This window comes from Bos grunniens, chromosome 24 (assembly GCF_055505025.1).
Source record: "Bos grunniens cultivar Pamir isolate PY7600 chromosome 24, Bosgru_T2T1.0, whole genome shotgun sequence".
Classification (NCBI taxonomy): Eukaryota; Metazoa; Chordata; class Mammalia; order Artiodactyla; family Bovidae; genus Bos; species Bos grunniens.
Genome location: NC_141188.1, coordinates 41,475,517 through 41,493,369, shown reverse-complemented (window position 1 = coordinate 41,493,369; position 17,853 = coordinate 41,475,517). Strand labels below are relative to the sequence as shown.

Sequence of the window (17,853 nt, the reverse complement as noted above, 5' to 3'; positions counted from 1 at the left end):
TGAAAGTTCAAACAGAACAGAACTCAGAATGCTATAACTCATTATACATGGCAGAAGATTCTAGAACTGTGATCAATATACTGGCTATAAGCCATATGTGACAATTTAGGTTTAAATCAATTATGATTAAACAGTTAAAATTTTCATTCCTTACTTACAACTAACTACGTTTCAAGTGCTGATGCCACATGTGGCTGGGGCTATCACACTGGAGAGCACAGAAATGGGTCGTTTCCACTACTTTAGACCGTTCTAAGAGTTGGATAAAGAAGGCTGAGTGCCAAAGAACTGATGCTTTCCAACTGTGGTGCTGGAGAAGATTCTTGAGGTTCCCTTGGACAGCAAGAAGATCAAACCATTCAATCCTAAAGGAAATCAACCCTGAATATTCATTGGAAGGACTGATGCTGAAGCTCCAATACTTTGGCCACCTGACGTGAAGACCTAACTCATTGGAAAAGACCCTGATGCTGGGAAAGATTGACGGCCGGAGCAAAAAGGAATGACAGAAGATGAAATGGTTGGATGGCCTCAACAACTCAATGGACATAAGTTTGAACAAACTCCAGGAGATAGTGAAGGACAGGGAAGCCTGGCGTGCTGCAGTCTATGGGGTTGCAAAGAGTTGGACGTGACTGAGAGACTCAACAACAACAACAAAGACAGGTCTAAAGGCCAGGATTCTTCTGGGATGTTGTAAACACACAGGCAAGGCTTAACTGTAGACGTGAGCTGCTCTGGCAACACCCGACTCTGGTTAATGTATCTAAGAGAAGACCTGACTGACACACAACCTAAAGTAACTCAAATTAGAGACTGTTTTCATTTACGTCAGCTACCCAGTATCCGCGCAGAAGTGCGCCAGCTGTGACGGACTGCGCAGAAGCGTGTCCAAGAGGAGCTACCCCTCACTCAAGGTCAGGGGCGGCAGCTGAGAGGAGCAACCCCACGTCCAAGGAGCAGTGGCTTCTCGGAGGGCAGAGAGGAGCTACTCCACGTTCAAGGTCAGGAGGGGCGGCGGTGAGGAGATACCCCTCATCCAAGGTAAGGAGCAGCAGCTGAGCTTTGCTGGAACAGCCCTGAAGAGATACCCCACGTCCAAGGTAAGAGAAACCCAAGTAAGATGGTAGGTGTTGCGAGAGGGCATCAGAGGGCAGACACACTGAAACCATAATCACAGGAAAACTAGTAAATCTAATCACACAGACCACAGCCTTGTCTAACTCAATGAAACTAAGCCATAACTGTGGTGCCACCCAAGACGGGTGGGTCATGGTGGAGAAGTCTGACAGAATGTGGTCCACTGGAGAAAGGAATGGCAAACCACTTCAGTATTCTTGCCTTGAGAACCCCATGAACAGTATGAAAAGGCAAAATGATAGGATACTGAAAGGGGAACTCCCCAGGTCAGTAGGTGCCCAATATGCTACTGAAGATCACTGGAGAGATAACTCCAGAAAGAATGAAAGGATGGAGCCAAAGCAAAAACAATACCCAATTGAGGATGTGACTGGTGATAGAAGCAAGGTTTGATGCTGTAAAGAGCAATATTACATAGGAACCTGGAATGTTAGGTCCATGAATCAAGGCAAATTGGAAGTGCTCAAACAGGAGATGGCAAGAAATGCAAAAAAGCAAAATGGCTGTCTGAGGATGCCTTACAAATAGATGTGAAAAGAAGAGAAGTGAAAACCAAAGGAGTAAAGGAAAGATATAAGCATCTGAATGCAGAGTTCCAAAGAATAGCAAGGAGAGATAAGAAAGCCTTCCTCAGCGATCAATGCAAACAAATAGAGGAAAACAACAGAATGGGAAAGACTAGGGATCTCTCACTGGAAAAGACTGTGATGCTGGGAGGGATTTAGGGCAGGAGGAGAAGGGTATGACAGAGGATGAGATGGCTGGATGGCATCGCCGACTCGATGCACATGAGTTTGAGTGAACTCTGGGAATTGGTGATGAACAGGGAGGCCTGGTGTGCTGTGATTCATGGGGTCTCAAAGAGTCGGACATGACTGAGCGACTGAACTGAACTGAACTGACCCAATATCCTTGATGTTTTAATTTATGTCATTATTGAGATCACAATTAAGCAGAAAAGAAACCTAAATCAAAGTGATTAACTAACTGGCCTTAGTCAACTTTATCTGTGCCTGCAGCGGAATATAAAGTTCCCTTTTCCTATATATGAATCTTAGGTCCATGAATCCTTCTGCATAGAACGTGATATAAAAATTGCACAGAGGGACTTCCCTAGTGGTCCAGGGGTTAAGAATCCACCTTCTAAAGCAGGGAAGGTGGGTTCGATCCCTGGGTGGGAAACTAAAATCCCACATACTATGGGGCAATTAAGCCCATGAGCCGCAACTACTGAGCCCCGTGCGCCTCAGCTAGAGAAGAAGGCCATGCACTGCAACTCAGAGTTACATGCTGTGACTCAGACCCAACAGAGCCAAAAATAAGTAACAAAGAAATATTTTTTAAACAAAGAATTGCAGAGGACGTATCCATTAATTATCTCTTGCATCAATGATGCAATAAATGGATGAATGAAGTAGATCAGAGCTAGCACTGAAACGACTGCAGAAATAGGAAGACGTGACTCACAGCCTTGCAAGTAAAACTGTGGCCCAGGAACTGCCAAGGGTGAGGTGGAATTTCAACCAGCCATGGCTCAGAAAACATGTGAGGCTCCCCTGATGTTTTTTGAATCATTCTCTGGCTCACTTGATTAATGCTGTATCTCACTTTTTACCATTTTAATTTCTTTGAACATAAAGGGTACCCTAACCACTCTCCCATTCCCACCCCCAGTTAAAGCAAACCACCCAGACATGCTCATGAGACTTGGGCCCACTTCTTCAGGAGTGTGTTGCCTGTCCACAGAGCTTCCAGTCAGCACTCAGATTTAAGTAAAGGCTCCCTGGAACCCATCCACAAAGATGTGCTCCATTACCAAAGAACTTATCCTCCAGCTTCAAAAGGGAATAAATTTTGTGTGCAGGGAACCTGCTGCATGGGGAATAAGAAATAGTCACTTAAGTTTATAAAATCTTGCATGGTGCTATCTGCTTCAGTTTTCTCTTTTAAAGCTAGAGGATGACTATGAACTTTCCTGATATTTTTTCCATATTCTCCTCTGCTCCCCTAATCATACCTTTCGAGCCCTGTCCATTACTTACAGGAGATTCGCTGGTTCCGAAGATGTCTCTGACATCCCTGACAGACTGCTTGTTCTTTTTCCTCAAGGTTTGTGTGTAAGTATTGTATCTCTTCTTCACTGCAGCTGCCTGGGTTCGAGTCAAAGTAGAGAGCAAGGCTTTGCCATCTTCCTCCTCATCACCCGAGATCAGGGTTGATAAACCAACATCTTGCAACCACTCTGCTTCAAGTTCTCCTTCTGTAAAACGAAGTTGCCAAAAGAAGGTGAGAATATTCTGGGATTGGATGATGTGTATATCTGTAAGTCTGTACACATCAGTGAATAAGAAATATCAGTAAACAATATTAATAAGACCATCCTGGACCCTGAGGACATTATGCCAAGTGAAGTAAGTGAGACTGAGAAAGACAAACACCAAACACCAGATGATCTCATTACATGTGGAGTTTAAGAACAAAATGAAGTAAAAAGCCCAAGTACATAAATACGGAGAATAGACTGGTGTGCTTAGCAGAGGCAAGGGGTCGGGGTGGGCAAGATGGGTAACGGTGGTCAAAAGGTACATACTCCAGTTAGAAAATAAGTAAGTCATGAGGATGTAACGCACAGCATGGTGACTTTATTTAATAACATTCTATTGCGTATTTGAAAATTGTTAGGAAAGTAGGACCTTGAAAGTTCTTACCACAAGAAAAACAATTTTGTAACAATGTGTGACAACGGATATTAACTACACTTACTTTGGTGACTGTTTCACAACTGTATATGTATTCAAATATCTAATCATTATGTTGTATACCAGAAACTAATACAATGGGAATAGAAGGCTATTGATGAAGAACATCTACAAAAAGTTAACAGTTACAACCATTTTTTGCGGTGAATATTGAACCCTTCCCCTGCAAAACCGGGATCACAGCCAGGATATAAACTGTCATTACTTACTTTCATTCAACTTATATGGAGGCCTTACCAGAATGATAAGGCAAGATTAAAAAAATAAAAACATAGAAGTCAGAAAGGAAAGAGTAAAACCGTCTCTATTCCCCCCAAAATCTCTTTGTTTATTTAGAAAATCCTAAGACATTTAGTAGGAGTAGGCAATGGCACCCCACTCCAGTACTTTTGCCTAGAAAATCCCATGGACGGAGAAGCCTGATAGGCTGCAGTCCATGGGGTGGCTACAGTTGGACAAGACTGAGCGACTTCACTTTCACTTTTCACTTTCATGCATTGGAGAAGGAAATGGCAACCCACTCCAGTGTTCTCGCCTGGAGAATCCCAGGGACGGGAAGTCTGGTGGGCTGCCGTCTATGGGGTCGCACAGAGTCGGACACGACTGAAGCAACGCAGCAGCAAGACATTTAGTAGTAGACAACTACTGGTAAGTGACTTTAGAAAGATAATGAAATATAAGGTCAGGTTACAAAAACCAATTGTACTTTGCACAAGGAGCAAACAATAGAAAAATGAGAGAGAAGCGAGAACAAAAGAGAGACACCCATTTACAAGATCCCACCAGGACTTTCCTGGTGATCCCGTGGTTAAGAATCCACCTGCCAATGCAGGGGACACAGGTTTGATCCATAATCTGGGACGATCCCACAAGCTGTGAAGTAACTAAGCCCACGCTCCACAACTACTGAGCCTGTGCTCCAGAGCCCAGGAGCCAGAACCACCGAGAACACGCACCCCAGAGCCTATGCTCTGTCGCAAGAGAAGCTGCTGCAACAAGAAAAGAGCCCCCAGTTACGGAAACTAGAGAAAGCCTATGCGCAGCAATGATGATCCAGGGCAACCAAAAACCAATCAATCAATACCTGCACTTTCAAAAAACAAAAGGTGAAAGATGTATATGATATTAAGAGAAACCAAAGTATAAGCAGAAATAAAATTGCTTCTGCCAATAAAAAATAAATAAACAAAAATTAAAAGACCCCACTAAGAATATGAATAGGCAAGCCACAGATGGTGAGAAAGTATTTGCAATACATATATTTAACAAAAGATGAATATATGATGAATTCATAGAAGGCAATAATAGAAAGATAATTTTTTAAAATAGTTAAAAGATTTTACAAAAGCCAGATATAGGAATGGAGGAGAATAAGCACTAGAAAAAGTGTTTGACATCATTAGTGAAATGTAATTACAACCACAGTGAGATACCTCCACATGTCGCTAGAACCATTCATGTCAACAAGTCTTAAAGCATCAAAATGTTCAAGGACTGAAGCAACTAGACTTGTCAGACACTGAAGGGAGGAATGTGAAACGGTACAGCTACATTGGAAAAAGAGTGGCAGTTTCTTATGTACATAATTACACATATTCTATGAAAAATGTATACATCCAAGAGAAATAATACATCTCCACCAAAAGACTTTCACAAAACTGTTCACAGCAGCCTTATTCATAATGGCCAAAGCTGTTAACAACCCACAAGTTCACTAAGAGTTAAATGGACAGACAAATTGTGGCATATTCATACAACAGAATATTGCCATTATGGGTTGAACTGAGTCCCTGGAAGATACATGGAAGTTCTAACCACCAATTCGGGTGAATATAAACTTCTTTGGAAATAGAGTCTTTGAGGTGTAATGAGGATCTGAGCTGAAATGAGGTCATACTGGAGTAGAGCGGGTCCTTTATCCGATATCTCTCTCTAGTTGCTCCGTCAACTCTTTGCGACCCCATGGGCTGTAGCCTGCCAGGCTCCTCTGTCCATGGGATTCTCCAAGCAATTATACGGGAGTGGGGAGCAATTCCCTTCTCCAGGGGATCTTCTCAACCCAGGGATCAAACCTGCATCTCCTGCATTGCAGGTAAATTCTTTACCGTCTAAGCCCCAGGGAAGCCCTTATCCGATATAGCTAGTGTCTTTATAAGAAAAAGAGAAGGAACATGGACAGCAACGCAGAGAATAGGCTATGTGACCACAGAGGCAGAATGGCATGTACTGTCGACAAGCCAAGGAACAGCAAGGATTGCTGGGAACACCAGAAACGAGGAGAAAGACATGGAACAGGCTCTTCCCTACAATCTTCAGAGAGCAGAGGGCCCTGCTGACCCCTTGATGTTGGACTTCTAGTCTCCAGACCCCAAGAGAACAAATTTCTTTTGTTTTAAATCACCTAGCTTTGTGGTACTTTGTTACAGCAGGCCTTGGAGACTGATGCAAACTATCCCATGATAATAAGCAGTGAAACATTAATACACAGAAGGAATCTCAAAAATACAATATTTGGCAAAAGAAGCCAAACCCCAAACTGATCTATGCCGCAGAAATAACAGAACTGTATTTGTCTCTGGCCAGGGACAGCAAGTCACGAGAATGATGAGACTGGGAAAAACCACGAGGAAATTTTCTGAGTGGACTGGAATGTTATTTCGATTAGTATGCGGTTACAAGGTAGCATTTGTCAAACCTCATTGAACTGCACACTTAAGATCTGGGCATATACTTCAAGAGACAAAATATCAGTAAAATAAAATTTACACTCTAGTTAGCTTTTTGTAGACGTTTCTGTTGGTAAACCTTGAAGATGTTTTTTGCATGCTCTAGGCTGGAGCAAATGAAAAAATATATACATTGAAGAAAGAATGAACCAGGTTTCTCACTCTTGGAGAAGGGAGTTATAAATACAGAGAAAGGGGAGACAACAACAAACTTTGTTGGATTGGAATCGGAAGTTATCAGTAAGAGCTCACGATTTTTAATACGGATAGCGAGCTAGCTGCTGCTGCTGCTGCAAAGTCACGTCAGTCGTGTCCGACTCTGTGCGACCCCATAGATGGCAGCCCACCAGGCTCCCCTATCCCTGGGATTCTCCAGGCAAGAACACTGGAGTGGGTTGCCATTTCCTTCTCCGATGCATGAAAGTGAAAAGTGAAAGTGAAGTCGCTCAGTCGTGTCTGACTCCTAGGGACCCCATGGACTGCAGCGCACCAGGCTCCTCTGTCCATGGGAGAGTACTGGAGGCAAAAGTACTGGAGTGGAGTGCCCTTGCCTTCTACCAGTGAGCTAGCTAGTGAGATGGAAGAAGTGGGGAACAAGAGGCACTCTTCTTTATGTATCTTTCTGAATCTGAAAAGGCAAAATGTAAGGACATAAGCAAATGGCGTAAAAATAGCCTTCTCTGAAGGAGGATGGTTCCCTTAACTAGATTCTCATTAAATGTGTGGTGGGCTTTATTTCTAATCCTAAATGAAATATCCTAATTGTGGTAGACCCAAACTATTTTTCTTCAGATCTAAGAAGGATAGACTTGGAGAAAAGAACAATAATTTTTTTTAACATTTTAGTTTATCTTGATAGTTGTTTTGAGGTTAGTCACTGGCTAATGGAAACATTCATAGATAGCTACTTACTCAACTACCTTCAATTTTTCTTTGCTTTTTTTTTTCTGTTTCTTTTGGCCACACTGCAGGGCATTCAGGATCTTAGTTTCCCAACAAGGGATCAAACCCAAGACCCCTAAAGAGGAGTCTTGACCAGTGGACTACCAGGGAAGTCCCAAACTACCTTCAGTTTTTCTTACACATTTACTTGTGGATAGGTAGTACCTGAAGAAGATAACCCATGTTTTTTTTTAACTTTTTATTTTGTACTGTGAAAGTCACTTAGTCGTGTCTGACTCTTTGTGACCCCATGGACTATAGCCTGCCAGGCTCCTCTGTCTATAGAATTCTCCAGGCAAGAATATTGGAGTGGGTAGCCTATCCCTTCTCTAAGGGATCTTCCCAACACAGGGATCAAACCCAGGTCTCCCGCATTACAGGATTCTTTTCCATCCGAGTCACCAGGGAAGCCAATTTTGTACTGGAATATAGCCAATTCGGAGAAGGCAATGGCACCCAACTCCAGCACTCTTGCCTGGAAAATCCCATGGACGGAGGAGCCTGGTGGGCTGTAGTCAATGGGGTCTCAAAGAGTCGGACACGACTGAGCAACTTCCCTTTCACTTTTCAACTTTCCTGCATTGGAGAAGGAAGTGGCAACCCACTCCAGTGTTCTTGCCTGGAGAATCCCAGGGACGGTGGAGCCTGGTGGGCTGCTGTCTATGGGGTCGCACAAGAGTCGGACACGACTGAAGCGACTTAGCAGCAATAGCAGCAGCATAGCCAATTAACAATGTTGTAACAGTTTCAGGTAGATAGCGAAGGGACTCAGTCATGCACAGCCATGTATTCATTCTTCCCCAAACCCCCCTCCCATCCAGGCTGCCACATAACATTGAGCAGAGTTCCCTGTGCTATAAAGTAGGTCCTCTTTGTCCCATGCTTTTAATCTCAGGTGAGTAATTTTGCTCTTTTAGAAAATTAAGGGCAATAAAGATTGAGGGCAGGAGGAGAAGAGGGTAACAGAGGACAAGATGGTTGTGTGGGCTCATGGATTCAATGGACATGAGTTTGAGCAAATTCCAGGCGATAGGGAAGGACAGGGAAGCCTGGCATGCTGCAGTCCATGGGTGGCAAAGAGTTGGACATGACTAAGAGACTAAACAACAACAAATACTTTTTTGGTTCCTCAATCTTCTTGTTTAATTTCACTGGAAACTAGTATAACCGACCTATCTGACATGGCATTTATCTTGTGAAGTGCAGATTATTCATTCTCTAAATACATTAATACTAGTAAGTGCTTCAAAGTCAAATATTTCTTTTCTCCAGAATTATGCTGGCAATTTTTTTTTTGTATCTTTCTTTGGTAATTAATAGTCAAGTATGCAGATGTAAAAACCTCAAATTTAGAATACTCAATCTGCTAGACGATCATGATTCCAACCCACAGCCAGGTACAGCCTCCCTAAATGGTGACATGTTAGGGATCAACCTGGATGGTTGACAGCCCCCCTTCAGGTTGTGTCACCTGCTGAGAAGCCACCCTGAGCCAGACCAGCAGATACAAACCAGCGGGAGTGGGAAGCTGGTATGCCAAAGTCTATCGATTCACTAGTTAGGCTACTCATGGAATGACGTCTACCTGCCAACAGAACAAGAGAGCATGTAAAAGGCTGCACAGTGGGGACCAATCTGGCATCTCACCGTCCAGGGGCTTGGCCTCGGCAGGCGTCTGTTCCTCCTGAGCCCCGAGGCTGGTCTCTTTGATGCTTTCTATTTCCCGCCAGAAATCCTCCATGGAGGCGCTGTCTACGGAGGCTTGAGAGTTGGAGCGGCTGAACGCCGGGGACTGAAGGGACTCATTGGAGAGCATCCTGTTGATTCTTCGGCAGCGAGGGATGGACTTTCTGAGGAAAGAAAAGTATTAAATATCGGTCAACGGAAATCAGTGTTCCATGTTATGAACCACACACAAGTTTGAAACTAATGGAGAGAAGGAGTTAGTGTGACGGAGAGAGGTTTGAGGGAGTAACCTCTAGTCAGGTGGTCCCATCCTTTCATCCTCTCTAATTCACAACGACTTTGTGGCCATGTGGGAATTATCACAAAAATACTTTCTATGACTTTTACACACTCATAAAGAAGTTGCTTATATTAATCAAAACACATATAGTAAAAGTTAGCTTCTATAAATGTCAGAAGAGTGGGGGGAAAAAAAAAAAAAAGCCGGCTGTGCTTGGAATCTTAGATTTCTCAATCACCTTTAGGAGAAATTTCCAGAATTTGATCACTGATCCTGAGACTGTACCTGACTAGAAGCAGTTCTAGGTTTACACTGAGTTAGCCAACTTATTTTCAAAACTCAGAGCATTCCAGAAAAATGTAAGATATCCACTTTTTTTATTCTGTGCTGTGTAATAAAAATAATTTAAGGTAGTTTTGTTTGATAACTAGGTCATAAGAGTTCTTCACTGAGTTCTTTATAAGCTTGACAAGACAGACACATTCTAGTGATTGAAATGCATATGAAATCAACACAGGTTATCAAGACAGCTATTGCTTCCTATATTATTTTTAGGCTGTTAAGTCTTTCCCTTTTGCATCAAGACCAATACTGAAAACCATTAGCAAATTCATAGAATTATAAGCCATCTACTTCTTGAAACCGTAATCGATTACCACTGCTCACAAAGCCTACTTCCCTCTATACATTGTTCAGAAAAAATACATAGATGCCCGAAACTTTCTCTACTTATAGATTTTTGGCGGGGAGAAGGAAATGGCAACCCACTCCAGTATTCTTACCTGGAAAATCCCATGGACAGAGGAGCCTGACGGGCTACCAAAACTAAGAGATTTTTTTAAGTTTATTCTTTAAAAATGAGTATGACTGACATAAAAAATTTACAGTCTTAACAGAAGACACAGACTAAGTTTTTAAAATTTATAAGATGGTGTATTATAAGGATAAAAGTGTAAGTAATACACAATTTATAAAGCAGAAACTGAAGGTCTTTCCCATCTGTATCACATCATATTGTTCTACGAGATGCTTTGTTTTCGTGCCACTCAAAATCATGTCATAGATATCTTTTCCATGCCAACACAGACATACCATCTCAATGGCTGCATGGAACAGAATAATTTATCTTAGAAATTAAGCAAACATGCAGATATACCTCAGCACTGCAAATATGTGAAGAAGTGAGAAATCTGGGAACTATTAAGTGAATCTTAGAAGATAAGGAACATATGTATTTAGGATTAACAAGGACTGTTTTCATTTACTACAGTTTCTTACTCATGCAAAGGGAATACTGGTGGAATCTCAGAGAAGAGATCATCATAAACTGCTGAGAGCAGGGCGATTAGATGTGCAATGCAGGTCATGAACATCTGCGTAACACACTGGTCTCATCTGAGACAACCCACCCCAAAAATCCTTTAATTGCAACGGTCAACTGTTTTTTTTGGCAAAGAAGTCAGACAGCATTTTTGGGATAAGCACATTTGGAAGGGTTCTCACTTGTTTGGTGAGGGATCCGAATACTTCTCCTTCACCCCAGGGTAGAGTAGGGACCGTGACCTTCCAGTCCTGAAGTATTACAAAACTGCAACGTTCCGGCTCATCCAACACTTTGAGGAGACTTACAGCTTCATACCTCACCATATTAGGATAAACAGAGCTTCAGCTTCATCAGCTGTTGGTAATTTTTTACTCCAAAACAATACCAGGAAAACATTATATGGAAAACAGAATGAGACCGTTACACAGCACTATATAGCAACTTATGTTGGGAAAACACCATGAGGTTTAAAATTAGATTTTCAGTGGATGGTTAATTACCATAAAGTCAAAGTGCCATTAATAAAAAAAAAAAAATTATTCCATTTCTCCTCCATTATCTTTTAAGAAATACCTTAAACGTAACTAACATGTGAGTGTAATTCTCCTTTCATTCCTTATCATACCACTATTGTCATATATGTTACTTCTTCACGTTTATATTCCACAATAGTTATTATAAAATCCTTATAGTATTTGTCAATCATTTATGAAAACGGTAAGTGAAAATAACTTTTTGTCATCTTTTAAAACCACTGACTTAAAAAACGCTGAACTTTATCAAGCTCACATAAATCAAAAAAAGTCAACAATTTTTAAAAAGTTAAACAAGTAGACTTTTACGTTTATCCTTTCTGATGTGCTTCATCCTCCCTACAAGGCAATGTAGTTATAACAGATCACTCTAATCGGTTTTGCCAACCTCCTCTGGTATCTCTTCAGCATTTCTTGTACTGTGGATATGCTGGCAACAAATTCCCTCATGTTTCCTTCTGATTGTGTCTTTCATTCACTTTCATCTTGGATTCATATGTTTACTGGGCACAGGACTCTAGGCTGGCAGTTTTTATTGTCTTTATAATCCTTTTAAAGCTGTCATTTCATTGTTATCTGTATTCTTGATTCTGATGAAAAATCATTTATAATCCTTGTTGATATTCTTCTACGTATAATGTTTTTCCTCTCTAACTGCTTTTAATACATTTTTTTTCCTTTAGCTTTTGTTTTTAGAAGCTTAATTATGAAATGCCTAGATTGTGATTTTATTTCTATTTATTCTGTATTGTGGCTCAGTTGGTAAAGAATCCACCTGCAATGCGGGAGACCTGGGTTCAGTCCCTGGTTTGGGAGGATCCCCTGGGGAATGGGAAAGGCTACCCACTCCAGTATTCTGGCCTGGAGAATTCCATGGACTATATATATAGTCCACGGGGTCGCAAAGAGTCGGACATGACTGAGCAACTTTCACTATTTTGCTTGAGGTTTGCTGAGCTTCTTGAATCTATGGGTAGATGTATTTCATCAGTTTTGGGGTAGTCTTATCCATTTTTTCTTCAAATATGTTTTCTGTCCAAATTTCTCTCTCTTCTTCTGGAACTCCAACAACATTTGACGTTGTCCCAAGTGTCCTTCACAATATGCTTCGCTTCTCCCCAGCCCTCACCCTTTGTGCTTCAGTTTAGAGAATCTCTACTACCCTGTCTTCAGTTCCCTTCTCTTCTACGTGTTGTGTCCTTATATGTCCACCCTGTGAATGCTTCAATTCCAATACTGCGTTTTTTCATATCAAGAATGTCCAATTGGTTCTTTCTAAAGGTTCTATTTCTCTGTTGACGTTATTCACCCTTCCCCCCTTTTGTCTCTCTTCTTTAACAGATTTATTGTTGTCATTTAAAAGTTTTCGTCTCTTAGCGCCAACACCGCTGCTGTCAGTGCATCTGCTAATATTGATCAAAAAACAGTCAATTGCTTATGGGTTATATCCTCCTGTTCGTTTACAAATCTCACAATTATTTTGTCGTATGGCAGACATTATGTTTTAAAGAACTCAAGGACACAGGAATAAATAGTAAGTTCCCCAAGAAGAGCAAGCCTTCTGTCTGGTGGCTGAAATGAGGTACAGATCACTCCAATCCATTAAGGAGCTGAAGTGGGTCTGAGCTGAGTTGCAATTTTAACCAGTTTTAGGTTACCGCTGGTTCCAAATGCTTTGAGGAGGAGATTCGCCCTGTGTGTATTACAGGTCCCTCTCTCAAGAGGGCTTTAGGATAAACACCACAGGATTACAGGAATTGCTGTCTACTTTAGAGCCTTTATGAGCAAAATCCCAAGGGAGAGAGTTGTCAGACATGGAGAACCAGCTCTGCAATTTAAGCCTTGACAGATTCCGGCCTCCGTGCTGTCTCCTCTCCCCGTAAAGCCCCTCTGTTGGGCAGGTGTCATCGTCTGCCCAGCAGCGCAGAGACTCCGGGCGAGACACACACAAAGGAAGGAAATGACTTCTGGGCTTTGCTCACTATGAAGATCTCCTCCCTCCTGGAACTGAGCTCCCTTAGACTTCTTTGTGTCCAGAGCTCTCCACTGTAGCTCTTAAAACATATGATTTTACATGCATCCTCTCTTCTGTCCTTGCAACAGTGAGAAAGATAATCAGCCATAACCTAGTGTTCATTCTAACTGGAAGCGGCACTCCCACAGAACACTGTAAAACACATCAGGGATTTTTTAAATGTTGCATTTGCTAACGAACCGCTTGTTCTGTCCAGTCACAAGTTCAGCTGTTTTTAGTGTAGTCCACAGAGCATTTATAAGACATACTTCTTGCTAAGAAATCCTTACTCTGTGGCCTTTACTATTTCTAATTTTATAAAGAATTTCACACAGAACAATTTACTGTCACACACATTCCATCATTTGACCCTTATCTGAACTCCATGAAGTAGTCAAAGCAAGTCTTACATGTCTCATCATACAACAGGGACAGGTTATGGAGAGTAAAGTGAAGACACAGTAACTTCCCGCCACGAATACCACAAAATGCAAATTCTTGCCTCTGACTTTGAGGCCGGCATTTCTGTCCCCAGCTGTCTGATCCATCTCACCTTCTATCGCTCTCCCCTGGCATTAGCACCAGGCCTGCTCATCTCTTCTCAGTTCTTCTAAAACAGCCAAGGTCTTCCTGCCCTTAGGGAATTTTCTCTTACTGTTTTTTTCTGCCAGGAACATTCTGTGTCTTTCCACGGCAAGATGCTTCTCGTCACTCAGCTCCTAATGTAAATGTTACCTCCTCAAGACAATTTAGAGAAAAACTCTAAAGCCTAGTGAGTTCAGGTTTGAATGTGGACTCTGCCACTTCCTAGAGCAAGCTCTCAACCTTGAGCAAGCTGCTGAGCCTCTGGGCCTCCATTTACTAATCTGTAAAATGGAATATGAATCACATACATGCTCTGCATCATTATGAGGATTAACTGAGTAAATATATGTAAATGCATGGCACATATTTAGCTAACTTATTAGCATTCCTATGGCTAGGTATACGGTCAGGCTATAAAAGGCACTAAAATGTTACTAGGAATACAATGAAACAAATAAAACTGCACTTAATCAGAACTCATCTCTGATCCAACCCCATTCCCAAGCCTGGTTTCTGCAACTCCTTTAGGTCAGAGTGACCACCTGACACAATTCTGGCCAAGTCACATAAGAAAAGTCTCTTTCCATGGTTTCAGTGTACTCTTTTGTTTTCCTGATTTCACTGCTATCCTTTTCTCTTCCTTCTTCTTTACTGGGATATAGACAAGATGACGAGTGCTTCAGCAGCCATCTTGCAACCATGAGAGAAAGGTTATGAAATCGCACTAATCAGCCTTGATATTATTGAATCTCAGAAATAACCCCAGAGGTTGCCTATTCTCTGGACTTCCAAAAATGTGAGAAAAAATAAACTATTTTAAAAAACTACTCTATGTTGTTGTCATTACTATTTGCAGTCCAAATGATTCCTAACTGACATAAGTAGAAGGAATACTTTAATGAGTAATTTGGGGTGGGGTGAGATGAGACACCACCTCCACCCCACTCAGGGGAATATTCAAGTAAGATTAGTCAGTCAGTAATGTGCCTCCTAAAGGAAAGTGGGATTAATACAATGATTTTCCACTTTCAGTTCAGTTCAGTTCAGTCACTCAGTCGTGCCCGACTCTTGGCGACCCCATGAACTGCAGCAAGCCAGGCCTCCCTGTCCATCACTAACTTCCGGAACCTACCCAAACTCATGTCCATTGAGTCGGTGATGCCATCCAGCCATCTCACCCTCTGTCATCCCCTTCTCCTCCTGCCTCAATCTTTCCCAGCGTCAGGGTCTTTTCCAATGAGTCAGCTCTTCGCATCAGGTGGCTAAAGTATTGGAGTTTCAGCATCAACATCAGTCCTTCCAATGAACACCCAGGACTGATCTCCTTTAGGATGGACTGACTGGATCTCCTTGCAGTCCAAAGGACTCTCAAGAGTCTTCTCCAACACCACAGTTCAAAACCATTAATTCTTCATCACTCAGCTTTGTTTATAGTCCAACTCTCACATCCATACATGACTACTGGAAAAACCATAGCTTTGACTAGACAAACCTTTGCTGGCAAAGTAATGTCTCTGCTTTTTTATATGCTGTCTAGGTTGGTCGTAACTTTCATTCCAAGGAGTAAGCATCTTCTAATTCCATGGCTACAATCACCATCTGCAGTGATTTTGGAGCCCAGAAAAATAAAGTCTGACACTGTTTCCACTGTTTCCCCATCTATTTGCCATGAAGTGATGGGACTGGATGCCATGGTCTTAGTTTTCTGAATGTTGAGCTTTAAGCCAACTTTTTCACTCTCCTCTTTCATCAAGAGGCTTTTTAGTTCCTCTTCACTTTCTGCCATAAGGATGGTGTCATCTGCATATCTGAGGTTATTGATATTTCTCCTGGCAATCTTGATTCTGGCTTGTGCTTTATCCAGCCCAGCGTTTCTCTTGATGTACTCTGCATTTAAGTTAAATAAGCAGGGTGACAATATATAGCCTTGACGTACTCCTTTTCCTATTTGGACCCAGTCTGTTTTCCACTTTAAGGGTAGCCAAATTATAAGCCTGACCTCATGTCTTGGTCTGGTCTTGATCAGTGCAATCAGTCATGTACGACTTTCTGCAACCCTATAGACATAGCCCACCAGCTTCCTCTGTCCATGGGATTCTCCAGGCAAGAATACTGGAGTGGGTAGCCATTCCCTTCTCCAAGGGATCTGCCCAACCCAGGGGTCAAACCCATGTCTCTTGTGTCTCCTGCATTGGCAGGTGGATTCTTTATCACTAGCCACACCTGGAAAGCCCCAGTACACGGTAGAGTTAAACTTCAATCTTGCTGTAGATATCCCTGCCTAGATATACAGGGAATATATCTATGTTGCTCTCAATTCAAACATAATCCAAGATATTTTAGGAAGAATGTATCAAAAGCAAAGATTTCCCCTTCTCTCTCCAAAAGAAGAGGACTGAATTCCCCTTCATCACAGTCACTGAGTGATGCTGGTGGTGGCACAGCCTGGCCATCTTGAGAAATCATCTTGGATGCTGACCACGCCGGGGCCTGTGCAGCAGGGCTCCTGCAAGAGAAACCTCTCACTCTCTGGGACAGACGCTGGGCACAGCCAGGGTCATGCAGCTGTCTGCCCTCTCAGCTTCCTGGGGAGGCCACCCAGGATGATAAAGACAGAGGATAAATACCTTGTTTTCAGGCTCTGGCTTCTCAATATCCTTGGATTCTAACATGCTTATAAACAAGCTCAACTTGGACGCCTTGGAGAAAGCACTTGAAAGGCAACGGTGATAAAAAGAAGCTATGGTTTCAGATTAACAGGAGCGAGAGCACAGAGGAGATGCCCGCTCTTTCCCTGGCCCCCAACTCGGTCTCTCGCTATCATTCTGGCAGCCTCTCCTTCGCCGCCTGCCAGCCCCGTTTTCTGTTCTGTTCCCACCTTCCTCCGCTCTCTGAGAGGAGTGAGGAGAAAGCTGATGAAGCCTTTCCCTCAGAAGGTAAACAGGTCTGCCTGAACCTCCCTGTTGGCAGAACGAGATACAGAAAAATGTGTTTGTAGATTAGGGGAGGCTTAAAACAGCAAACAAATCTCAGTCACTCAGCATGGAATATTTGAAATGGTTTTGCAAGCTAGAATTCTTTTTTAACCAACTGAAGTGCAGAGCAGCAATTAAATTCTTATGCAGCTATATATCACTTTTGAGCACAGGCACTGGGCTAGAAATGGGAAAAGTGACAATGAGGAAATAACTTCCAACGATTACACGCTGCACCCCAGTGTTTATGAAGCAAGGGACTCAAATGGGGCCACAGTGGGGAATGGGGGGCGGGAAAGGAGGAATGAACACATGGAATACAGAGGGTCTGCGGGCAAGGAAACCGTTTCGTATGACACCGTGTTGTTGTAATTGCTGTTCAGTAGATAAATCGTGTCCGACTCTTTGCGACCCCATGGGCTGTAGCCCACCAGGCTCCTCTGTCCACAGAATCCTCCAGGCAAGGATACTAAAGTGGGCTGCCATTTCCTTTTACAGGGGATCTTCCCAACCTAGGGATTGAACCCGTGTCTCCAGCATTGGCAGGTGGATTCTCTACCACTGACCCACCAGGAAAGCCCATACACTTGTCCAAACCCAGAGAATGTAAACTATGGACTTTGGGTGATTGTGATGGGTCAATATTGGTTTGTCAATTGTGACAGATGAGCCACTCTGGTGGCGGTGCTGTTAACGGGGGAGGCTGGGCATGTGAGGGGGGCAAGAAGTATATGGGAAATCTCTGGTACTTCCCCATAATTTTGCTGTAAAACTAAAACCGCTCTAAAAAGATAACATCCTTTTTTAAAGTACTTGGGAATTTCAAAGTAAAGGCAAACTTCAGAAAAAGCAAAAAGAATCAAATTTTCAAAAAGGTCCATGGGTTTAG

At 42.5% G+C, this 17,853-nt stretch overlaps 1 protein-coding gene across 3 annotated transcripts in view; it reads right to left on the bottom strand.

Moving 5' to 3' along the window:
- ARHGAP28 (Rho GTPase activating protein 28) overlaps positions 1 to 17,853 on the bottom strand; it is a 139,406-nt gene that overhangs the window by 51,242 nt on the left and 70,311 nt on the right. For all 3 annotated transcript variants that reach the window (XM_086372348.1, XM_086372350.1, XM_086372349.1), the window contains exons 2-3: positions 9,215 to 9,417; positions 3,183 to 3,400 (exon numbers count right to left, since the gene is read on the bottom strand). In XM_086372348.1, coding sequence (XP_086228474.1) covers positions 3,183 to 3,400; positions 9,215 to 9,417 — 421 coding nt within the window. The remainder of the gene's footprint in view (positions 1 to 3,182; positions 3,401 to 9,214; positions 9,418 to 17,853) is intronic.